Below are 26,519 nucleotides of genomic sequence, written 5' to 3'. Positions count from 1 at the left end.
AAATTCAGCGTTTTTATTCAAAATATGTTAGTGACTTTATTTAGTAGAGCATTCTTTGTTTTCAGAGTTTGAAACTGTATCTTACTTAATAAGAATTTTTTTTCCCCAAAATCCAAATTAGCTCCTATCTACCCAAATATTTGCTGAGCTACCTTTCCTTTTTCGTTTAGTTGCCTAATAATATAATAATATCTGTATCATTCCATTTGAAATAGGACCTTCTATTTCAGTTGCTACTTTGCAGACAGATTCAGTAACAGATAAGGCCAATGTGATCAAATATTTAAAATGAAATAAAATTATCTTTTTCCTTTATCTTCTGTAAATATATTACATATAGCATCTAGGAAATTATTATAATAAAATTTCACAAGGAAAAGGTATTGACTGACCATGTGATTATTAAGTAATTAGCCTACTCAGTACAATTTTTATGAAAGATGAGAGGTTAGAATTTGCTGAAGCAAATTACCTGTCAAGACATATACATATATGGCATTGTCTTCATGAAATCCTCTATGTTTTACTAGTCTACTTAGACGATTTTGTATCAGGATATACTGGAAAGTGATTTCTAATACTGAACTACTTGTCTTTTAATTCCTTGCCTGAAAAATGGATTGCCTTTTTGCCTGAGGATGATGTAATTTTACAGATATTTTAAAATAAGTTCACCATAGTTATTTGCAGTGCCATATTTTTTTAAGTATTTTTATGAGTACTGTGGGTCTCATTTAATCCTAATGTTAAACCTGTAAGTAGACATGGTAAACACAGCAAATAGGTATACAATTTATTAGTTGGCTTGAAGACAAAGAATTACTGTACTTGTATGCTATCTGTATTTTTGTACCTAAGAAAGATGCTTTGGGATACAGATGCCATTTCGCTGATATTTACATTACCTCTTGCCATTTCTGTAACATTTGAAGAAAGCTGTAGTGAGCAACGGCATACCCAGTGTCTGATTACAGTTAATGAGATGTTCTTTGCATTAGGTTGGGAAGTATGTGATGAATATTGTAAAGAAGTTAATTTTTTTTTAAATTCATCATTCAGACATTAGAGTTAAGGGCATTTATTTGTCCAGTTAACAAATTTGCATTTTTGCCAAAGGTTAAAAGATGACATTCATTATTATTCAAGAAATTTTTGGAACCTATTTTTTGACCAGAAATAGATTATTTCCTGCTTATATTTATGAGCTTACCTCACTGACATGCTGTATTCATCTAGAATAAATTTCTGAAGTTTAGCTCTAGGTCAGTTTCCATTGTAGCTGATTTTATTTTGTAATTATTATTACTTAGTATAAAAATAATCATATACTTTTATTTATTTATTTATTTATTTATTTATTTATTTATTATTTATTTATTTATTTATTTATTCAGTTCAGATCGTGACCTGAACTGAACTCAGACACTTAACCAACTGAACCTGAACCACCCAGGCGCCCTGAAAATATTTTCAGAAGTCCTACCATCATTCAAAAAAAAAAAAAGAAAAAGAAAAAAGACCCACCCAAACTACTCCTAAGTAAGGAGTAAAACCCTACAGAAAGTTTTAGATGTGTACAAGAATGTTCATTGTTGCGTTGCTAGTAAGCAGAAAACCCCAATGTACAGGAGTGAGGGATGAATAAATTGTGGAATGTTCCTCTAATCAGATATTTATCAGTGAAGATGAATATGCGGATGTTACAAGACTACATAGCAATATGGAGGAATGACGAAACCATTCCTACTCTAAAGGAGTAGGAATATATGACCTGAATTCAGCAGTACTGGCAGTTTTGTACTTCTTAGATGGATTCATGGAATTTTTAAGTTATTTTCCTGCCTTAAGACATGTATATCTGTTATATATTTGTTTTTAATATATATCAAATGTTATATAGTAAAATACTTGAATATTAAACCAAAAGTATGACAGGTATTACCTGTAGGGAGAAATTCAAAAGGTTAAAAGAAATTCAAAAGTTAAAAGTTACACAATGTTTTGCTATATTCAAAATTTGAAATATATGTATACTTAAGTGCTAATGCACTATCACAGCAGTTTTGAAAAGCATGCAAGAGATGTAAAGTGTACAGAATAGAAACCTATATGTTAATACTTTTTAAGTAATATACAACACTGTATGTAATAATTGCTGTAAATAAACACATAATTTATGTATATTTAATATGTAGGTGTATGTATATTCATTTAAAAATTTAGAAAATTATACATCAAACCATTAACAGTGTTTGTCTCTGGAACAGTAGTTTTCAAGGATAAAGGGTACAGTTTTTTGTTTTTGTTTTTGTTTTTTTTGCCTCAGGGGACATTTCACAAGATCTGAAGACTTTCTTTGTTTTCACATTTGGGAAAATGTTACCAAATTTAGGAATCACTAGCAAAAATATTTCTTAAAACCATGTATGACAACTTAAAACATATTGCTAAGTAATTTCTGAGTTAAAAACATTGCTGATAAACATGTAAAAGAAGTTTAATCTCACTTATAACGAAGGGAATTTAACAAACAACATACTATTTCATATTCAACATATTAACAAAATTTAAAGTGTGAAAACAGCAACTGCTCTTAAAATATAGAAAAATAAAAGGGCTTATATACTAGTGATGTGTGTAAATTGTTACAACCAGTGTGAGAGTAATTTTACAGTATCTAGTAAAGTTGATAGATAGATAGATAGATAGATAGATAGATACAATATATAGATATAATACATATGTGACTCAGCATTTCCTCTTCTAGGGATATACTGCAGAGAAATTTTCACACATCCACACAAGAAGATATGTATAATGTTTTGTAATAAAAAATAAGTAGGAGTAATGATAAAAGCCCATCAGAGAGTATATAATTTATATTCATACAGTGGGATACCATTTAAAGTTAAGTGAACTAGTTTCACAGATAACAATATTGAGCAATTATGAAATCATAGCATTAAAGTAAAAATAAAAATAATTTGTAAGTGTATCCATTTGTATTATACTATTGATGTAAAATTTAAAGTGCACAAGAATACATAACATTAGGGAATACATGTAGTAATGGTATCAAATCATGGAAAGGAAGGATACACCAACCTTAGGATAGTGGTTCCTGCTGAGGAACAATGGAGAAAGCTTTCAACCAAGTCTATAGTGTTTATTTCTTAATATATATATATAAATATCAAGCAAATATCAATGAGTATTTGAGTACATGGATATTCTTTGTATTACTCTCTTTGTGGTGTGTGTGTGTGTGTGTGTGTGTGTGTGTGTGTGTGTGTATAGCATTTTTATAATTGAAGGAAAAGAACATCAAAAGTTAAGACCAGGGGTGCCTGGGTGGCTCAGTCGGTTGAGTGTCCAACTTTGGCTCAGGTCGTGATCTCACGGTTCCTGGGTTCGAGCATCATGTTGGGCTCTGTGCTGACAGCTCAGAGCCTGGAGCCTGCTTCGAATTCTGTGTCTCCCTCTCTCTCTGCTCTTCCCCCACTTGCACTCCGTCTCTCAAAAATGAATAAACATAAAAAATTTTTAAGAAATGGTAAGAACCAGTATTCTATGTTGTGTAAGGCAAATATTTATGACTGTGTAGACAGAGGAGGCAGATGATACTTAGCTAAACTCTAAAATAACTTTTTAATGAATTTTTCCTAATATTCTTCCTTCCTCCTGTCTCCTTCTCTCACTGTGCCCAACCACTTATACATTAACCAGTTTGTTTTTGCCACAGTATATCCTATACACACTTCTATTAAATTTCATATTGCACTAATTACATTTATTCACATGTTATTCTCACCCTAGAAACCATCACTCTTTTAGAGTAGCAGCTGTGTCTTCTTTGTGTGCCCCTTTGCATAGTGTAGTGCCTGACAATTATAGTAAGCATTGAATAGATATTCGGTAAATGAACTGATCAATGACTGAGCAGATTTTGAAGGAGGAAGAAATTTATAAGGAATAATTACCAATATTAAACTTTGCCTACTTTTTTGTTTTAATATGATTGACACAAAATATATTCTTGCCCAAATCCAGTAAGGGCATCTAATCAGCCTCTATATTAGTTAAGATTAGGTTTTGCTATATATAACTGGAGAACCTGAAATAACAGTGGTTTCTACTAGAAATTTATTTCTTTCACACCAAAAAGAAGCTTTAAAGAAGGTGGTCCAGGGCTGGGATGGAAGTTCTATAGGTCAGAGACCCATGTTACAACTATCTGCTCCACCAAAGTGGCTTATGAACCAAGATGACTACTTGAGTTCCAGCATGCTCCCACCCTCCTTGCCTTCTTTCCTTCCTTTCATCTTTTTTCTCTTTTAATTAAGCCCAAAGAGGGGAGAGAAAGAGCCAAGAATAGCCTACACCTACTTTTGAAAGCCTTCCTCGAAGTATTCCACAATACTTCACCTTGTATGTCCTTCGCCAGTGCATAGTCCCATGGCTTCATCAAGCCCTCAAGTGGGCTGGGAAATATCTTTTAGCAGGATGGAAGTGTTGCTAGCTAAAACTTGTGGTTATGTTACTAAAGAAGAAGAGAATGAGTATTGGAATACAACAAGCAGTCTCTGAATACTTAATCTGCTATGGGTACTAAATTGAGGTAGAGAAAAGAAAAAGAAAAAAAGAAAAAAAATGGCAGAGAGAGGTAGGTTCCAGAGAAAGCTTTCTACTTTACTATTTATGTAAGCCTATCGATAAATAACCCAAAATTAGAATATTTATCAACTTTAGTTTTGGTCTCAAGTATGTTAAAAAAATATATCCATTTTTATAGTGCCACTTTAGAAATTAATGTTTAATCTGATTTAGTAGAATTTCCTTGCTATTTTTCTTCTGTACCATACCACATATTTTAAACTAAGAAATTGAGTTTTGGTTCTAGGGCTATGCTTATAAATTTGGCATCAGCCAAAGTGCTAGTCTTGCAGAAAAAAAGCTCCACAAAACAACTGAGGTGGTGGTGGAATCAGGCTAATATTTTATAGAAAATTAATTCATAAATAGTCAACAGACCCTCTCTGGGCATGTAATTCTTGTCACTGTTCCTGATACTGATTTTTTTCACTGGGTTGTAAAATAAAATTGTAATGAAAAGTTTTATCCTTTAGAGATTTGAAAAATTGCTTCACTTGAGTCCTTTTCCTTCCAGGCTCTAGATTATCTTGGTATTCAGCCCACAAAGGAACAACACCAAGCCCTGAGACAGCAAGTGCAAGTAGACCCAAAGGGGACAGTGTCTTTTGGAGGTAATATTAGGTTTATCATGTTGTGTCATCACAGAAGCTCGGTGGGAGAGTTATAGTGACCTCTTTTTATTAGGAATGCATCTTTGTAAGGAAAGAGAGAAAAATAAGACCATATCTATTTCAAGTTCCTTAATCACTATCCTAAAATGTCAGCTACAAATACTGGCCTGGCTGGGTCAGCAGAAAGGAGACTTTCCTAGAATCTTCCAGCTCTAAAATATCATCATCCTATCATACCTTTTTTATTTTTTACTTAATTGTGTAAACATTGCTTTAGTAATAACAAAAGAAATAATGTGAATTATACAAGTCCTAACTAACTCCACTACTATGAATTTCCATACTTTTTTCCAGCTAATAAGACAGAATACATATTTTTATGGTACTGTATAATTATTCTTATAAAATTAGCATGATATTGACATACTTAGTTGATATACTATAATATTAAGCCTTTCCACTTCTGGGATTTTAATAGTCTCTCAGTAGCTGGTATTATAGGTAATTCTATATTTAACATCATAGTTGTTTTCCTGCTTAGATAAATTCCCACAAGTGGTTTATACTTCTGATAGGTATTGATAAGTTGTTTTCAAGAGATATTTTACATATGAATTTGTTGAATTAACAGTTTTTTGTATCCTTGACAGCATTCAGTATTTAATTTTTTTCTTATACAGTAGATGAAATATTGTATCATTTTTAAAGCATCTGTATTACTAAAAAAGAATTCGCTTTTTGGTTTCAAAGTGATAAAAAAAAATATGTTTCCTTTCCTCTCCTTTTGAAAATCACCTCCAAATAATGAAGAGAACAAAAAAGAAATTGCATGTATAACTAAAACCACAATATATAAGGACAGAACATGGATGAAGAAACTAAATGAATTAGTAAATAGAGGCAACAAAGCCCATGTGTCTGAAGAGATGGGGGAACCACAATGGAGAACAAGCTGATTTATCACTGAAAAGAATTAGGAATTAAAAGTATCAGGTATTTCTGAAGGGTAGGTATAGGCAGGGCATTTCAAATAGGATTGTTAGAAATCTGTGTAAGGAGTATTTATGCTATTACCTGCCTCCTCTCAAGCAACCCAGGATTTAGCACTGCCTTATACCTGCTGAGGAAAAGAAGTATATCCTCTTGGGAAATTAAACCAGAGAGATTCTGAACCTATAGCTGCCAGCGGTCAGGGAATTTGGAGGAGTGTATGTTGAATTATCACTCACAACACACACCCAGATTGCTTGGTGAATTTTGCAGCCACGTTTATAGGCAAGACCCCAAGGTGTCAGTTGGCCACCTGATTGCTCTGTAGTGAAACCAGCCAGTTGACAAGGCAAGTTATGCACACAGGATTTCCAATGTGTGTTTTGGTGGTGATTCTTGTTAAATATGCACTCATAGCCAAGGGTCACCAGACACTTGCAGAAATTCTCTGACAAAATATAAGAGCCCCAAACTGTCTGACAAAGAGAAAAACAGGAACCCTGAAAAATGAGGAATAATGCAAGAGTGGGAGAGAACTTCAGACAAACCATAATGAACATCTCTGAAAAGGTAAACAAAGATAAGGCATCCGTGATATAAAGAGTAAGATATTATAGAATAGGAACAATCAGAGAATACGAAAAGGATCCTTGGAAATTAAAAATATAATAGCTAAAATTCAAAAATCTGAGGATGGATGGGTCACACTCATGTCTGAAGAAGCTTACAGTTTGCTAGCCAGCATCAGGCTTGGAGTTAGACCTTCATTTGAGTCCTGCTCTGCTACTTATTTGCCAAGCAGCCTTGGGAAGTTTGACAGTTAACTTCTCTTAGCCGCAGTGTGTAGAACAAAGAGGATAAGAGGACCTACCCATCCTCAATGGGAGGATGAAATAGCAAAGCACTGTGCCTAGCACAAGAAGGCTGTTCCGTAAACATTAGCTGCTGCTGTTATTATTTTTGTTAAACCTCCGGTTCCAGCTAAAAAACTACAAGTCACAATATTGTATATTTCAGAGAAAGTTCTTGCTCGTAGTAAGAGTTGGAGAAAATAGATGTACCTACGATATGTATGTGCTTTATTGTTACTTAACTGATTTATTTACCTCAGCAAATTTAACTCAAGTAAGTTAAAATTGGTTTATCTCTTACTTACTGTTTATTTGAGCTTATATTTGTCACTTCAGTTAATACCACTTTAAGGTAATTCATTGAAGTAAATTAAATTTGAAACGTTAGTTTTAATGCATAGCTTCAACTTCATTTAAAAAAAGGTAAAGATGTATTTAGATGAGGTTAAATGTTGTGTTCCTACTAAAATGTGTTCCATTTCAGATTTTGTCCAGGTTGCCAGAAACTTGTTTTCCTTGCAGTTGGATGAAGTAAATGTTGGTGAATGCGAAATTTCCAACATACTAGATTCACAGGTAGAGTGTGCCCTATAGAACTGTCTTGATTATACTTGGATCATAAGTCTTGAATGTTGTATGTCTTATATGTAGCCTTTATCATTTTTCACTTAAAAAAAATTACACAACTAGTATATGCTTCTTCATAAACAGATAAAACATAGATTAATGTAACATCACAAGGAAAAATTTCATGTCAATCTCTCCCATCCCTCCTCTCTTCATTATTTCCTTATGGTACTCCCTAAATTTGCCACAGGAAAAGTACTCATAAGTGTATATCCTCTGAAATTTTACAGTCTGAACCATCTTCATGTGTCAGCGTCCAGATCAAGAAACACAGCATTAAGGAAATACATTACTAGGACCCTGATGCTCTCCCACCCCCAGGTTCCTTTCCTGTTACTTCTTTTCTTCCCCACGCACCTCCAGTCAGGGTAACTCTTTTGCCTGTTTTTGTGCTTTCGATAAAGTGGAATTGTGAAGGCTATTAACTTCACAAGCCATTTGTTCTACTGAATTTTGACATTTGTATTATCAAATTTTTCAGTCCTTTTTATTACGGAGTTTTTGTGTTACTGTGTTTTTCAGGAAGATCTTTCCAATTTATACATTTAATTCACTCAAAATCTATTCTTGTCTATGCATGAGTTAGGGCCCCAAATGGATAACCACTTGCCCATTTTCCACCGTCATTTATTTGATAACCGTCCAATTTTGCTAATTTAAAAAAAAAAATTTGATGTTTATTTATTTTTGAGAGATAGATAGAGAGACAGAGTGTGAGCAGGGGAAGGGCAGAGAGAGAGGGAGACACAGAATCCGAAGCAGGCTCCAGACTCTGAGCTGTCAGATGTCAGCTGTCGATGCGGGGCTTGAACTCACGAACCACGAGATCATGACCTGAGCCGAAATCAGAGTGAGATGGTTAACCGACTGAGCCACCTAGCCGCCCTTGCCACTAATTTGAAATACAAACTTTATCCTTATACTGAATCTCTATCTAGATACACAGATCTGTGTCTAGACCCACCACTCTGTTCCATTGATCGATTTCTTTCAGCCAATACATTATTATTTTAATTATTCTAGCTGTATATTTCTAGATATTTCTAGGTTCATTGTTATCTGGTAGGCTAAGTCCTTAATACATACTTTTTTAACTTCTTGGTTTTGATCTTCTAGATGATCTTTGGAATCATTTTTGCCGTGGTAGTGAAAATTGAATTGGGACTTTTTAAAATTGGAATTGCATTGGATTTAGAGAGTGGTTTGGGAGAGCTGAATGTCGTTTACCTCTCCATTCATTTAGGTCTTTGTTGATATTTTGGAAAGAGAAAATTATGTCTTGCTTCATATGTGTCTTGAATATTTCTTATTACATCTGAAGAGGTATGCTCTAGCTTTTGTTGCTATTAGAAATGGCATTTTTTTAACCATTACATTTTCTAATTGGTAATAAAGATAGTAGTTATTTTTTAAAGATTTTCTTTTTAAAGTACCTCTACACCCAACTTGGAGCTTGAACTCACAATCCCAAGATCATGAGTCACATGCTTCAACGACTGAGACAGCAAATGCCCCAAGGTATTAATTTTGGGATGGTTATTTTGTGTGATGCCACTTTATTGAACTCTCTTATTCTAGTTGTTTTTCATTTGTCTTGGGTTTTCTAAGTAGGGCATTTTAAATTAATTACATTTTTGTTTCTTCCACAAAATTTTACTTTTGTCCAATTCTTGTTGGAACTGGAGCTGCAAAAGTGAGCTAGAAATAAATTTTCATGGTATTTGAGCCATTCTACATTTTTAATTCTTAGAAAGAAGCTAGCACTATTTTATTTAATAAATAAGAGTTATAATATTTTTATATCTGCTTATTTATACATTATTTTAAATTTATAAATTAGGGAGAGAGGAGAGAGCCTGAGGGGGGAGAGAGAGACAGTCTTAAGCGGGCTTCATGCTCAGCACAGAGCCCCACACGGGGCTTGATCCCACAAACCTGGGATCATGACCTGCGCTGATATCAAGAGTTGAAAACTCAACCGACTAAGCCACACAGGCACCCCTTTTGAAAATTTTTTTTATTTATTTATAGCTGTTTAAATAACAGAAGCTGTATCTGTTCCTTTAAGGTTTGAAAATGCCAGATGAACCTGGGTCATTGTTTGTAGAGAAAGCATTTCCTATTTTTTAATGTCTTCTAAGGTTATTTTATTCAAGTTTTTGTCCTTTTCTTGAGTAATTCTGTTAATGGACATCTTCCTAGAAAATTTTTCCGTTCATCAGGATAGTAAAATTTGTTTAAAAATAACTCAGAATTTTATTTTGAATATATTTTAACAGTACTGCTCTTTATCTCATAGATGTACTATACAATTTTTACAAAATCTTCACACCCTCCAGTTTCTATAGATCATATTTTAATTATCTTTCAGTGTATAATACTCCCATTGTGGTTGCTTATTTTGAACTATATTAGACAGTTTCTAATTCTATAGTTCCCTTTCAGTTGCTGATTTCTAGTGTACTTCACTGACTTTAGAAACACTTTCTCTGTGTTATTAATTCTTTGGTCATATATACAGCAGAAATTAGAAATAAATTCTCTATGGTATTAATCTTTTGGATATATATCGAGCATATAGTCAATTTTATGAAATATTTCTTTTGAGGGGCACCTGGGTGACTCATTGGTTAAGCATCTGACTCTTGATTTCAGCTCAGGTCATGATCTCATGGTTTGTGGGATTGAGCCCCATGTAGGGCTCTGTGCTGACAGCACAGAACCTGCTTGGGATTCTCTCCCTCTCTCTCCGCCTCTCTTTCTCTCTCTCTCTCTGTCTCAAAATAAAATTTTGAAAATTAAAAAATTTTTTTCTTAAAAATATTTTCTTATTCTTATTGTCAGAAATTTATAGAGGTGCCTGGGGGCTCAGTTGGTTAAGTGTCTGACATCAGCTCAGGTCACGATCTTGCGGTTTGTGAGTTCGAGCCCCACGTTGGGCTGTGTGCTGACAGCTCGGAGCCTGGAGCCTGCTTTGGATTCTGTGTCTCCCTCTCTCTCTGCCCCTCCCCAGCTCACACTCTGTCTCTTTCTCTCTCAAAAATAAACATTAAAAAATTAAAAAAAAAAAAAAAGAAATTTATCATCTTTCCTTTTTCTCTGCTCTTTTTTTATTCTATATTACCCTAGAATATTACCTTGATATATTATAATTTCAAGAATACAGTATGCCTAGGGGCACCTGGGTGGCTCAGTGGGTTGGGCATCCTACTTCAGCTCAGGTCACCATCTCACAGTCCATGAGTTTGAGCCCCCCACCAGACTCTGTGCTGACAGCTCAGAGCCCGGAGCCTGCTTTGGATTCTGTGTCCTCTCTCTGCTCCTCCCCCATTCACGCCTCTGTATCTTTCTCTCAAAAGTAAATAAACATTTAAAAAATTAAGAAATAAAAGAATACAGTATGCTTAAATATCTGTCAGTGATCATCTGATCATTTTATTGCAAAAATTTTAGATAATTAAAATGTATGTTTTAATTCAATATCTTCATAAGCTGTGACATTAAAATTTTCTTCTGAATTGAGTAATAATTATACTTATTGGTACACAATTAATCAAAAAATATAAATATATCAATTTTGATCAATTATTTTTATAAAGGTACTGTTTAAAATACAAATTCTTACTTCAGTGGATGGATTATTTGTAGTCCAGCTGTGTCATGCATGGGCATTTTTGGATTCTTCAGTGCTGGTGTACTTTGCTTCTTAAGTATTGATACCTGATAACATACCCTCCCACTTTGTTTTTCTTATTAAATGTTGATTTGGCTAATCTTTTTTCTTATCATTTCCAAATAAGTTCTAGCAAAAATCTTACTGTCTCAAATTTCTAGTTTATTTTGGGAAGAATCAACCTCTTTATAAATTTAAGTCTTCCTAGCTATGAGCATGTTTTGACTTCTTATTTATATCTTCTTGAATGGCAAATAATAATTGGATACATTTTTTCCAATACAAGCTTTATTAATATTTTGTTAGATTTATTTCTAGTTACCTTTCACTTTTTTGCCATTATAATAAATGATGTTTTGTTTTTGTTTTTAAGACTTCATTTCTTTTTTTTTTTTTTTTAATTTTTTTAATGTTTATTTATTTTTGAGACAGAGAGAGACAGAGCATGAACGGGGGAGGGTCAGAGAGAGGGAGACACAGAATCTGAAACAGGCTCCAGGCTCTGAGCTGTCAGCACAGAGCCCGACGCGGGGCTCGAACTCACGGACCGCGAGATCATGACCTGAGCCGAAGTTGGCCGCTTAACCGACTGAGCCACCCAGGCGCCCCAAGACTTCATTTCTTTAGAGCAGTTTTAGATTCACTGCAAAATTGAGGGGGTAGGTTCAGAGATTTCCCACATGCCTTCTGCCTCAATTCATGCATAGCCTCTACCATTATCACCATCCCCACCAGAGTGGTACATTCGTTATAATTGGTGAACCTACATAGACACATCATAATCTCCTAAAGTTTATAGTTTACATTATGGTTCACTCTGGGACCTGGATAGTCTGTGTGAGTTTGGACAAATGTATAATGGCATGTATCCATCATTATGGTATCATACAGAGTGTTTTTACTGCTCTGATTTTTACCAATGTGCTCTGCCTATTCATCTCTCCACAGCCCCTCCCCTCACCCTTTGCCATCACTGATCCTCTTACTGTCTTTATAGTTTTGCTCTTTATATAATGTCATATAGTTGGAATCATACAGTATGCAGCCTTTTAAGATTGGCTTCTTTCACTTAGTAATATGCATCTATGGTTCCTTCATATATTTTCATGTCTTTTTAGTGCTGATTAACATTCCATTATCTGAATGTACTATAGCTTATTTACCCATTTTGAAGCTTATTTACCTTTTGAAGGATATGTTGGTTGCTTCCAAGTTTTGGCAATTGTGAATAAAGCTACTGTAAACATCCATTTGCAGGTTTTTGTGTGAACATAAGTTTTCAGCTCCTTTGGGTAATTACCAAGGAGTACAATTGCTGTATCATATGTTAAGAAGATGTTTGGTTTTATAAGAAACCATCAAATCATCTTCCAAAGTGGCTATACCATTTTGCAGTCACAACAGCAATAACACCGAGTTATAACACTGAATAACAGAGTTCCTAACACTGAGAATGAGAGTTCCCATGATCTAGTTGTTTGGAAACTTTCAGGAAATTACCCAGTCTCCTGGAGTTGAGGCACTGATTTATCAGAACTGATTCGGTAGCATTTAAAGTAGGAAAGCTGAGGCTGTAAGAGCACTGTTTTTTTTTTTCGATCGTTTCAGGTGTTATGTATTTTCCTACCTACTATTGACAACCAAGCATTGTTTTCTTTCTGCCAAACAGTTCTCAAAGCTACCGTCCCCACTATTGGTGAGGAAAGGCAAAGGTGGTCGGGTAGCTTACAACAGAAGAGAAGCGGGGAATTCACAGTACTTTCGGTGAGCGTGCAAAGCTTGCTTAGCAGCTGCAGAGAAATACTGGCTCTCCACATTAGTAATTTACTTCCTTTCTAGCCAATATGATTTTAGGGCAGATAAGAGTGTATTCAGTGTGTGATACTTTGATGACAAAAGCAAGGTGCTGATGGTAATTGTGCAAGGTCTTCTGCATGCTAGTAATTTCCTGTTTGCAACTTCAGATCAAAATGTTGTGCAATTGTCATTATATCAATTTATAAGATCTCCTTTGTTGTGTTGTGCTTGTCAGCATGTAGCAGATATCCCCATAAAATGTTGGCTTTTTTTTTTTCACTTGAATCCATAATAAGAATACCTTTTACTTCACCACACTCACATATATAACTGAAACAAAAGTCTCAAAGCATTACTTACTTTTTCTACATTATTGCATTCTTATTTAATGTTCAGTTCTATTTCATTAATATTTGAACTTAAAACTCACTAATGGGTCACATACCATGGTTTTAAAAATACCATAAAAATCACTGCTTGCCAAGTAGCTCATTAGAAACAAATAAAAGTATCTTATTATTTTGTAGTATTATTCCCAAAATTTTTGTTTCATTAAAAAAAACACAAACACTGTAGTGCTGCACCTGAAGTATCAATTGATCTGTGGTTGAGGATAGTGACAGTCTGTGAAGGTGGGGAAATTCCACTATGGTTACCCCCTCAACCATTTTGTCACAAACAACAGAGTCAGATTTTATAATCCGTCTGTTAGAGATGGTTGGGTTTTTTTTAACTTGTGTTTCCCCTTTTTTTTTTTCCTTCTGGTTTGTCTTTTCCTTAATTTATCTTTCAGAAATATTTTTGCTGCAACATTATGAACACCCTGTAAAGAACAAAAACCTCAAGTGTACAACCTGATGAATTTCTGTTACTATCTTGTGTGTAATCACCACTCAAAGGCTCCAATGTACCAACTTTGTCTCAGTTGACCATCACTCCCACCTTTACAACAGAACCACTATTCTGACTTATAACAGCATAGATTGCTTTTGCCTGTTGATGAACTTCATCATAAATAGAATCACACAATATGTACTCTTTTGTAACGAGCTTCTTTTGCTCATTGTTGCTCATTGCATTGTTTGCTCATCTGCATCTGATAAGATTTCTTGAGATGCTATGCTTCAAGAAGGAAGAATTGTTAAGTCAGTGTAAGTCAGTCCTACTTTCATTTAGTTGACAAAAAACTTAACAATTTTGGAAATATATGGCCTTTAGAACTAAAAATGTAATTGTCTTACTGTGATTCTAATCATCGTTGCTATGTTAAAAAATTCACACAGTGATAACACCTGCTGCTGGCATAAGGTTACACACAGAAAAGCAAGGTTAGAGCCTCAATTTAACAGAACTCTAACCTTAGCAACAGCAGACTATGGTCTATCATAATATGATGGGTTTACCACACACATACAGAATACTATATGTTCCCTAATGAAGACTTTTTACAATTTGGTTTCTTACTAAATCCATTTAGTGCATTGCACCCCTACTTAAACAGGTGAGAGAATACAGTTGGAAATACAATTGTAAATTTATATAAGAGTGAGTAATGTTTCACTTATAGTGAGGTCATGATATAAAAGGTATGTCTCACTATGTGTGACAGTATGTACTTTATAGCCACTTCATTATATTTCGTCTGCAAAACATTAAATATATATTGAACAACTATAGTGTGGATGGCATTGTGTTAGCTGCTCCAGCACGTTATTAAAATAAATAAACTTAAGCCTGTCCCTCAAGGAATTTAAAGTATTGCGCAAGGAAAGTCATGTACATAAATAGATTTTAAACAAGCTCTGGCACTACATGGTAAGACCACAGTTATGATAGAGCCTAGAAGATTCCTAACAGAGTTAACTTTTGAGTGAGTTTTAAATGATATGTAGGGTTTTATCTACTTAAGAGGTGAACAGAAAGTGATAAGAGAATTAGCATGAATAAAAATATATACATAATGTGATGGTAAACAGAATAATATACCTTTTTTTTTTTGGAAGTTTTTTATTTTTGAGAGAAAAGTGTGCAAGCTGGAGAGGGGCAGAGAGAGAGAGAGAATCCCAAGCAGGCCCAGCAGGGTCAGGACAGAGCCTGATGTGGGGCTCAAACTCGCAAAAATGTGAGATCATGGCCTGAGTCAAAATCAAGAGTCAGATGCTTAACCGACTAAGCCATCCAGGTGCCCCTAGAGTAATCTACTTTTTTAAAAAGATAAGGGGCGCCTGGGTGGTGCAGTCGGTTAAGCGTCCGACTTCGGCCAGGTCACGATCTTGTGGTCCGGGAGTTCGAGCCCCGCGTCGGGCTCTGGGCTGATGGCTCAGAGCCTGGAGCCTGTTTCCGATTCTGTGTCTCCCTCTCTCTCTGCCCCTCCCCCGTTCATGCTGTGTCTCTCTGTGTCCCAAAAATAAATAAACGTTGAAAAAAAAATTTTTAAATAAAAAGATAAGCAGGTACATGCAGATCAGTGAAGGAAGTTAGGCCTAAAAATGTAAATATTATACTTAGAAGTTTGTACCTTACTCGTAGTCAGTGAGGAGCCATTAGGGAGAATAGTGACACAATCAAAATTGATAGTTTAGAAATAATAATCTTATAGTAGTGTTGGTTATCTTGGAAGGTAATGAAACTGGTCATAGGTAGCCTAGATAGGGCACAAAGGAAAGAGTCCAAATACAGAATATTAAGAACTAAAGAATGAAGGTGAGGAAAATGGGAAGAATGGAGAGACAGATATATGATAATTTACCAACAACAAGTATATCATCATTAAGACTTGCATTTGAGTGTAAGAAATAAGGAAGAATGAATTAAAGCTAACTGCAGAGTTTTGATTAGGATGATGAATAATAGTAGGGTGGTGCTATTGACAGAAATAGGGAAATGAGAACAGTGGAGAAGATGATAGTTGGATTTTAGAGAGTAAGTTCAATATGCTGACAGGTGTAAGTGACCAAAAGGCCACTGGAAATAAGGAACTAGACACAGAGAGGGATTTGGAGGATGATAGTTGAAGTGTTCACTCAGGGAGAGCGAGAAAGGGAGAAAGGGACAAACTTTGTGAACCTCCTCCACTCCCACTTAAGGAGGAGCATGAAATTATTAGAAGCAGCCTAAATATTCTGAAGGGCAGGTGAGATAGTGGGAAATCAAAAACATAGGGAAGAGAAAGTGTCAAGGACAAATGGCTTAAGCAATGTTACATGAAAGAAAGGAGGTTAAGAAAGTTGATGGGGGAGTGCATTTATTTTGTCAAATACTAGGTTTATTGGTGACATGGAACATAAATTATTTTCAAAATGTACGGATGGGAAGAAATATATGTAAACCAGATTATTAGAAGTAAAGGAGTGGGGCGCCTGGGTGGCTCAGTCAGTTAAGTGTCCCACTGCAGCTCAGGTCATGATCTCAAGGTTTATGAGTTCAAACCCAGCATCATGCTCTCTGCTGTCAGTGTAGCTAGAGCCCACTTCAAATCCTCTGTCTCCCGTTGTCTCTGCCCCTCCTTTGCTTTCACTCGCTCTCAAAAATAAAAATAAAACATTAAAAAAAAGAAGTAAAGGAGTAAGAGAAAGGAAGGAGGAAATAGGGAAATATACAGAAATTTAAGGAAAGGAGGTAATTGACTTGGTTTCTAGTGGAAGGCTTTATCAATAAAATTGACCTGAAGCAGACATTGTTCTGTTGAAGATGAATTCAGTGTTGGAATGAATTGAGTGTTGGAATGGAATAGTGGCTATCCAGAATAGAGTGGAAATGATTTATGGTGTTATCTACCAGGTGTTTCAGAGGGGGACAGCCTGAGGATCACAAATGATACTGTGAGAGCCAGACAGGAAAGGAATGGAGGAAGGGAAGGATAAAGCCCAAGAATTGGAAGCAGGTTAGAAAACAGTTCTCTGTCTTGGGGTGCCTGGGGGGCTCAGTTGGTTAAGCGTCCGACTTCCACTCAGGTCATGATCTCGTAGTTCGTGAGTTCGAGCCTCACATCCGGCTCTGTGCTGACGACTCAGATCCTGGAGCCTGCTTCAAACTCTGTGTTTCCCTCTCTCTCTGCCTCTTCCCCACTCATTCTCTCTCTTTCTCAAAAATAAGTGAACATTAAAAAAAAAAAAAAAAAAGGAAAGAAAACAGTTATCTGTCTGAAATCATTTGAAGTTAAATAGAAACAATTCATTTCATCTGTTGCTTGCTCAGTTGAAGATACTCAAACTCTTAACACATGACTGAGCACAAAGAGGTTTTTCAAAGAATTCACAGGTAACATCTATGGCCAATTCTCTGGCTGTAGGTTTTCACTGCCTAGCCTAAAATAGCAATAGGATTATAGCACGTTTGTTTGTTTTTTTGTTTTTGAGTCATGGTTTGTTCTATGACTATTCGGGCTAGCATTTTACCTCCTAAAATGGTACCATGGGCTCTTTTATTCATGATTTGCCTCCATATTTTAAACTCACAAGTTTATAATCGTATCCCTAAAACGCCAACCTATAATTTCTCTTAATAAATTGATATAGTTGTGTTATCTAGATTCTTATTTAAGCTTTTGAATTCTGTGTATTTCATGTCTTAGATAACACGCAAGACATAATAGGCTTATCTGAATGTTGAGTAGCAGTGTTTCCCCGAACACTTTGTGCTTTTGCAGGCATTAGTCCACTGAGATGTCCCAAAATAAATAAAGGTGTGGTGGTTGGGGATATGGTCAAATAACTTGAGGAAATGCAACAAGTTATTAAATTTTATTTCCTTTTGGGATATTCAAAATGCTCATTAGAGTATTAAGGATGTTGGAAGCTCTGCGGGAAAGTTCATTTTTTCTAAATCCTACATTTCTCCAACTTACCTGGCCACAGGGACCACTACCACCATCACCACCACTCAGTTTTGCTTTTGTACAAAACTAGTTAATATCCTTTGGAATGAGCTTTGAGAAATATTGTTACATTTGAATATGTATCAAAAACTATTCTAAATAGTATAAGAATGAATGCTTTGAGTGTGTGTTGAGTACTCACAAAAGAGTAGAATAACAGAGACAGATGAAGGATATGAGATGATGAAAACAAATGGCCATACATACCTAAAGGTAATTGTCAGGACAAAATGTTTAGGAAATGCTTAGGATGTTTGTTTAGGAAAATGTTTCTCCCTAAAATTGAGGGATGACTCCTACTTCAGTTATTCTATCATTTAAAATTAAATCTGAATTTCTTATATCCATTCCACCATGATTTCTGTTAGGCAGTTAGTAAAAATCACAGACTAATGACTGAAGTCAGATCTCTATGAGAATCATGAGGTGGCCATTATTAGCTGTGAAAGTTTAAGCAAGCTGCTTACCTTTCGGGCCCGTTTCCTCCTCAGTTAAATGGAGACAAGGTTATAGGAAGGATATAACTCTGAATATATATATAGTCCTTAGCAATGTATCTGCACACAGTAAGTTCATAATAAATGGTGACATTATTAATTATTTTTATGATCTTTTGTATTTACCTCTCCTCTCTGAAAGGCCCTACCTTAAGCCCATTCTTATAAGAGCAATCAGTTTTTCCACATAGTCCTTTAAATTATATTTTCTATACTTTTTTTATTCTGTTATAATTTATACATACAAGATGGCTGTAATTAGACTTGGATTTTCGTCTCTGATTAGATTGTCATTGTTTTTTACCTTGTAATTAACTGTCAAAGAGATCATGCTAGCAGTAAGAGAAGAGAAATTGTCATCTCTGGTATTTTGTTGTTGTTATTCACTTGTGCATGAATTATTAATATTACTTTCAATCCACAATTTCTGTGCAGGGATCTTTTTAAGCTGCTTGGCTGTTAATATTGCATTTTATTTAGTTAAAACAAGACATATCATCGATTAATGAGCTTTACTGGGTTTACATAAACCATCTTGGTTGATAATGTCCAGCCTTTTGTTAGCCTTATATACCATGTACTTGGCGTGGATGTCTTTGGGGAAGAGTTTATGTCAATAACTCGACGTCTTTTTGACATTATAAACATAGTCTTAGAATTTGGACTTTTAAGGGAAATTATATTGTTGAAACAATCATAAAGAGGACAACAGGATATGTATATGTTATAATCATCTAGATTCTGTTATAAATAACAACAATGTGAAGTTAGGCTTAAATCAAGTTTCCCCAGGTTGCTTTAATATTCTCTTTCATCTAATCAAATGACTCCAAAGAAACCAAATTTTGTTATTAAAATGCAAAAGCTTAACACTCGTCAAAAAGGATTTTCATGCTAGTTCTCATAATTAGCATTTAATGCATAACTTTTTTCTTGTATTTTAATGTTGACAGCTTCTTCCCTGTGATTCCTTAGAGGCAGATGAAATGGAAAGGCTTAAGCGTGAAAGAAATGATGCCTTGGAGGAAGTGAATACACTCAAGGTAATCTCCAATTTCGCCTCCTTACATTTTGCTTAGAAAAAAAGAAAAGGAAGAAAATTATTGTATTTATTATAAGTAAATTATCAAATGTATGATATTAATGCTTGTAATATTATAAATAAAATTAATATTGCAAAAACTGTTAATATCACAAAATAGATCATTTATTTAGTCAATAGGCCTTTAAAGAGTCAACTTTTTGGCTCACATACTTATTTATATTTCACCATGTCCATATAAGATTCAGGGTAGACTGGTTTTTGCTCATACCTTCTGATCTGGCTACTTCTGCCCCTTTTTGTTCTCATATTGGTGGCAAGGATGAGAAGCCAACAAAGATTAGATGAGTCAACAAAGCAAGCCATGACAATTTTGGATCCCTTAGATGTTCATTGGAAATACTTTTTTCCCATGGAAAATACATGCTTCAGAGACCTCTTGTTTTGGTAACATAATTTGGAATTAAAGCAATATGATTAAGAGAAGAATAGGCATACAGTGTGCCCAAATATACTTTAAGATTTTGATTCATTTTACATATTTTCATTTTGTTTTTAGTAGAATATTAAATTATATCCTAATTTTTACAGAAATACATTAGATTTTCCAAGTCTTTAAGAAAAACACTATAACTACTTGATTCATGATTAATTCACCATAGGAATATGTTTTTTTCAATTATTTTACTTTATTTTCTGAAATAAGTAAAAATCTATGTTTATTTAATTTTTATTAAACTGAAATCTTTACACCTCACCTTAAAAAAGGAAGAAATTTCTTTCCTACCTTAGTATTTAAACTCCAACTTCTAGAGGAAGCCATTGTTAAACATACCTTGTTTATCCTTTCAGAGACTTTTTCTTTTTTTTTAAATTTTTTTAAATGTTTGTTTATTTTTGAGAGAGAGAGAGAGACAGAGACAGAGCGAGCATGAGCAGAGTAGGGGCAGAGAGAGAGGGAGACACTGAATCTGAAGCAGGCTCCAGGCTCTGTGCTGTCAGCACAGAGCCCGACGCGGGGCTCGAACTCACAAACCGTGAGATCATGACCTGAGCTGAAGTCAGGTGCTTAACCAACTAAGCCACACAGGCATCCCGAGAGCCTTTTTCTATACATCCAATTATATTTCTAAAAATAAATGTATATGTGTGTTTTAACTTTGACATTCATTTCTTCACACACTGCACACTTTTTTACAACTTGCTTTCTTTTTTTCCCCTCTCTTTGTTAGCCTTATATCTTCTTTTTTTTAAGTCGATTTATTTAATTTGAGAGAGAGCATGAGCAGGAGAGGGGCAGAGAGAGAGAGGGAGAGAGAGAGAATCCCAAGCAGGCTCCATGCTGTCAGCACAGAGTCCAACACAGGGCTCCAGCCCACAAATTGTGGAATCAAGTAGCTGAAATCAAGAGTCAAATGCTTAACTGACTGAGCCACCCCGGCACCCCTGTTAGCCTTATATTTTAGGCTACTTTTCAAGTTAATATGTGCATATCTGCCAAATTCTCCCCAATGGCTCTTCTGCCATCAAATGGTTCTGTCCTAAGTTTTCTAGCCAGTTCTTTATAGATGAATATTTAAGCTGTTTCCAGTTTTCCACTATTAAAAAGAATTCCTTCAGGGGTGCCTGGGTGGCTCAGTTGGTTTAGTGTCCAACTTCCACTCAGGTCATGATCTCGCCATTCAGAGTTTGAGCCCCGTGTCAGGCTCTGTGCTGACAGCTCAGAGCCTGGAGTCTGTTTCAGATTCTGTGTCTGCTCTCTCTCTCTCTCTCTCTCTCTCTCTCTGTCTCTGTCTCTGCCTCTCCCCCACTCACACTCTGTCTCTTTCTCTCTCAAAAATAAATAAACTTGGGGCGCCTGGGTGACTCAGTCGGTTGAGCGTCCGACTTCAGCTCAGGTCACGATCTCACGGTTCGTGAGTTCGAGCCCCACGTCAGGCTCTGGGCTGATGGCTCAGAGCCTGGAGCCTGCTTCCGATTCTGTGTCTCCCTCTCTCTGCCCCTCCCCTGCTCATTCTCTCTCTCTCTCTTTCTCAAAAATAAATAAAAACATTAAAAAAAAATAAAAATAAACTTTAAAAAAATTAAAAATAATTCCTTCATAAATAGCTTTGTGGTTGTATCTTTGAGTAATTTCTACAATTTTAAAAATACAAATTGAATATTTCTGAAAGTCAGATTGCTTTATCAAAGGATATGTCACATAAAATTTTATGCATGCTACCAAATTACCCTTCAAAAGATTTTACCAATTCATGTTCCTTCCAAGTGTGTATGAACATTCCATTACTAAAGGAATATTTATAGACTTTTTTACAACTTTGAAACCACTTCTACATTTGTTGGTATAACAGTTAAGAGTCACAAAATGAAAAAATACAAATTTAGCTTTAAGAATAAATTGACAATATTTCCTCATATTCTCTTTGAAAACATCTCCAACAATGGTTATCTTGGTAAAATATCATCTTACATAATTTATCTCTCTGTAAGCCATTTAATCTTATGGTTCATTAGAATTTTGAGAGGCTCTCAAGTCTTTTTTTCATTTTCTTAATATTTATCATTGTTTAGTGATATATTTCAGTTTTTATTTGAATATCAGTATTAATTATTAGAATTTTAATTTAAAAGTGTATTTAGATAATATTTAAACAGGGCTTCCCTAAATAGCTATTCAATAAATCAGGATTCGCGTTTAATGTCTGTAAAACGTAACTGAACATACCCTAATGTGATAGGACCTGAAATCTCAGATAAAGCATATTCTGTATTTTATAATTTACTTTACCTGGAAACCTAGTGGCTGAGAACCACTTGTTTGGCCATGTAGAGTGTACAAAGCAATAAATCCTTCATTGAGGTAACATTTGTACCTTCAGTATTTTTACTTGTGTTATACACACACACACACAAATGACAGAGGTTGCTAAATGCGGTTCACAGAATGTGTAGGTGCTCTCTAGTCACTTGCCGTTATCCTGTGACATCTCTATCCTTCATCTCTGACTTGAGGTACAATACAAATAAAAACGAAACCAAGATAAGTTGATGCCAGTGGCTACTTTCTTCTTTATTTTACAAGAATGATTTTTAAAGGTGCTGTGTTCTTTATTTAACTTGAAGCCATCTCCCTACAAAGTTTAGATTGCTACTGGTTTGCAAAGCTGAATGAAAATAGATGTATTTTCCATTTACAGATGCAAAAAAAGTAGGACACAGAGTGAAGGTGAGTTGCTAGAGCATCAAAGCATGAGAGCCAGCAGTTTCCTGGCTCCCGGCCTGTGGCAGATTCATTAGATTGCTATATGATATTCATCTTCATACACCCTCATTTCATCTGTTAGATAAGAATGAGCTGAAATATACCAGGAAGCAGAATGCTTCTTATAAACATTGCAATGTTGCCATGAATATTTACCACTCAACTTAATCTTCAAGCAGTTCCTCTGCCCAAGTTTATAGTAAAATGGTCCTTAAATTACTCTGAGTATTTTTGATTTGATCAATAAAATGTGGATTTATTTATGATATATTTTTAAAACACTGAATGTTTTAGAGTATGTGCTTAAGTTAATGTTAAAAGATGATAGTATTTAATTTGCATGCATATTCTACATTAGTAACTATTATTTTGTAGTTTGGTTATGGTAGCCATATCTTCATTTTTGTGGATAATCTTCCAAGTACAAGCTAAATCAGGAAAAGAATAGTCAATCCAATTTCTTATGTCCTCTCGTGTGGTAAGACACCTTTACCTCTAAGATGTAACAGTAATGCTCTTCAGTTTGGAAGCGCCTAGTAATGATCTCTCTTTTCCAAATTTTGTTAGTATTTACACATTTTCATCTTGATGGATTTATTTTGGAGCTCAGAAGTGGAGAGTGTACAAAATGGCTCTTTACAGTTAACAGGAAATGCATTTATATCACAGTTGTACTGTAAATAACTAATTACTTTTGAATGGTATGTGTAAAGCTAGAAAACTGACTGAGAACTACTTTCAGATTGTAGCGATTGGATGTTTGGAGAATTTATAAATGTTGAAATAAAGCCCTAAGAATGATACTCATTGGTACTTCATAACATGTTATTAATTCAGTGGTTTTTAAATATAGGAAAAACTATTTGAATCAGAAAGGCAAAAGAAACAGTTGACAGAAGAACTCCAGAATGTGAAACAAGTAAGTGCATATATTACATATGTGTGTTTTATGTGTAAGTGCATAAACATGTGAGGTATATAGCAATGATGCTGTGTAATATCCTGGAGCTTACAGATGTGAGTAACATAGTATAAAATAGCATAAATCTTAATGGCAATCACTTTCAGAGGCTGTTTCTGTGCTGAAGTCCTGCTACTGTTGCTCAAAGAAATTGCTTTCAAAACCAGATAACCATGGACTGAAATGGCCAATCTCATTGCTATTCTATTGTTTTACCCTTTTATTTTCCCTTTTTCTTTTCTTCTGTTTCTCATACTTCATTGTATTAAAGAAAAAAACAAAAGAAGAAAAGAAACCTCCAAGGCAGAGGATTTTTTACTTTCATTTTTTTAATGTATATTTATTTATTTTGAAAGAGAGAGAGAGTGCGTACACATGCAAGCAAGGAAGGGGCAGTGAGAAAGAGAGAGAATATCAACTGGATGCACTGTTAGCCCAGAGCCCAAAATGGGGCTCAGTCTCATGAACCAGGAGATCATGACCTGAGCCAGTATCAAGAGTCGGATGCTTAACCAACTGAGCCACCCAGGTGCCCCTACTTTTATTTTTTAGTACTAAAAAGTAAAAATTTATTTTTACTCTGCATTGTTCTTCACAAAATTTTAGGCAGCTTACAACAGAACAGATACAGTGGCATTATCTTGAAATAGACATACAAATAAATATTGTTAAGAGTAGAAAGATAAAAGAACGTTTCTAGAGATCACTGACAATCAACTGATTTTGAATTTCCCTGACTTCATCCCCCCAGAAAACATAAAATCGACAAAGAAAGCTAATAAAATCACATAGAACCCATGCCTTCAATATGACTATGACATAAAACATCACATCTTTGAAAATATATATAAATAGAATAAAAAAATTTCAAGCTCCTGCACCTTGCCTGTGGTGAAACCTAGAATACAAAGAACAGGGGTGGTAAGCCTTCAATGACTCTGGAAAAGAACTAGGAAAAACAGAACAATTAGACAAAGTTCAAATAAAATCACCTCCAGAAAGAAAATGCAATAATGAATGCCAGACTCTAAGCACAGAATAGTAGTTGGTGGTTCCCAGGACTTGAGGAAGTGTGTAACCAGAAGTGGCAACATTGGAAAATCATTGTCTCTGGGGAATAACCAAGTGAACAGAAACAAGATGGTATCCCTTGGAGACTAGGCAATAAGGAAATAAGAGGAGAAAATTAAAGATTATGCAGAAATGAAAGAGAAACAATACATATCAGTCCTTTCCATCTACCTCCACCATGACAATCATGATCCATAAAGAACTGCACAGGAGAGTGTGCTGTTGAACTAAGAACTCTTTCTGTGAAAGAAAAAGGAATAGGAAAAAAAAATTAAATCTGTCCCCATTATTACAAAACTACTGTAAAAAATCAGACAATATGAATTAAAGTTTTCCTTCTGATAAAAACTCTCCAAAACAATTTGACCACAAAGCTGAAGAATACTAATATAACACTCCAAACTCAAATATCCTTAAACAAAGCATTTGCCACTACAAAAAAACACTTTAAATCAGAAATTTTTTAAAAAACTAAGAATAGAAATTGATTTTAAAAAAAGGCAGGAAGAAGTAAAAGGAGAGTTGCTAAAACTTAGGAAAGAAATAGGAAAAGACAAAAGCATATCAGAAATGAAAACTAAGTTTATAAATACAGACAGATAAAAAAGCATTGGAAAAAAAATGCCATAACCAGGACAACGATAGTGAAAGGAAGTAAAAGAGTTTCTTGAAGAAATAAAACAACTGAACAACACTAATATTTAGAACTATAATCCAAGAAAACTTCCCAGAATAAAAGAAGACCTGAATCTCTCATTGGGTACTAGGGAAATCTGACCTCGAAAGATCAACTCTATGACATATCCAGTAAACGTATTAGGCTTTAAAGATAGGAAAATGCACCATGCTTCCAAGTGAAAAGATCAAATAACTTACAAAGACAATAGAATTTGACCAGCATCAGCCTTCTCAGCACAACAAAGTAAGGCCAAGTAGAGCACCATTTTCAAGAAACTAAAGGAAAGAAAATGTAAACCAAAATGTATACAGCCAAGCTGACTTTCAGATACCAAGGCCCTGGAAAAATAGTTTGGAATGTGCCAGTATTCAGATAATGCTGCACATACGTAGTATTCCTGAGGAATCTAGGAGAGGATGAGTTTCATCCAGCCCAAAAATTACTGGAATAACTTTGTCCAGAGTTTCCCAAAGAATGAGCATTTCACAGATATTCTATTGCTGAGACAAAAATGAGACTGAGGTCACATGTCTGACAAAAAAAATCAGAAGATGCAATTTATTTAAAAAATGAGAGGATAAAGCAGGGAAAAAAAGGAAAATAGAATACAACCACTCTGTTGTGTAAGTAAGGCTGATGTCAGATAGTAAAACATTAGGTAAAAATAGAGGAGATTTCAGGCACTATAAAAAGTAATAAACAAAGGTAACCTATGGAATGAAAATACACACCTTACAAAATACCAAAAGTAATTTAAAGGAAAAAAAAAAGCGAAAGAAACACACAAAATAAACACAGTAAATATAATATATGCACACAATAATTTCAACAAAATATGACTGAGTTGAGACCATCATAGTTATTTCAATTAACATGAATGGGATCATGTTAATGATGTTTTAAAAGCTCTTTTAAAAGATTTTCTT

At 34.8% G+C, this 26,519-nt stretch overlaps 1 protein-coding gene across 11 annotated transcripts in view; it reads left to right on the top strand.

Moving 5' to 3' along the window:
* Window positions 1-26,519, top strand: part of STXBP4 (syntaxin binding protein 4) — a 166,939-nt gene that overhangs the window by 39,480 nt on the left and 100,940 nt on the right. For all 11 annotated transcript variants that reach the window (XM_027034161.2, XM_053212452.1, XM_053212450.1 and 8 more), the window contains 4 exons: window positions 5,168-5,264; window positions 7,590-7,681; window positions 19,529-19,618; window positions 23,736-23,801. In XM_027034161.2, the coding sequence (XP_026889962.1) occupies window positions 5,168-5,264; window positions 7,590-7,681; window positions 19,529-19,618; window positions 23,736-23,801 (345 nt within the window). The remainder of the gene's footprint in view (window positions 1-5,167; window positions 5,265-7,589; window positions 7,682-19,528; window positions 19,619-23,735; window positions 23,802-26,519) is intronic.

The sequence above is a fragment of the Acinonyx jubatus genome, chromosome E1 (assembly GCF_027475565.1).
Source record: "Acinonyx jubatus isolate Ajub_Pintada_27869175 chromosome E1, VMU_Ajub_asm_v1.0, whole genome shotgun sequence".
Taxonomy (NCBI): domain Eukaryota; kingdom Metazoa; phylum Chordata; class Mammalia; order Carnivora; family Felidae; genus Acinonyx; species Acinonyx jubatus.
This window is presented reverse-complemented; position numbering and strand designations above follow the sequence as displayed.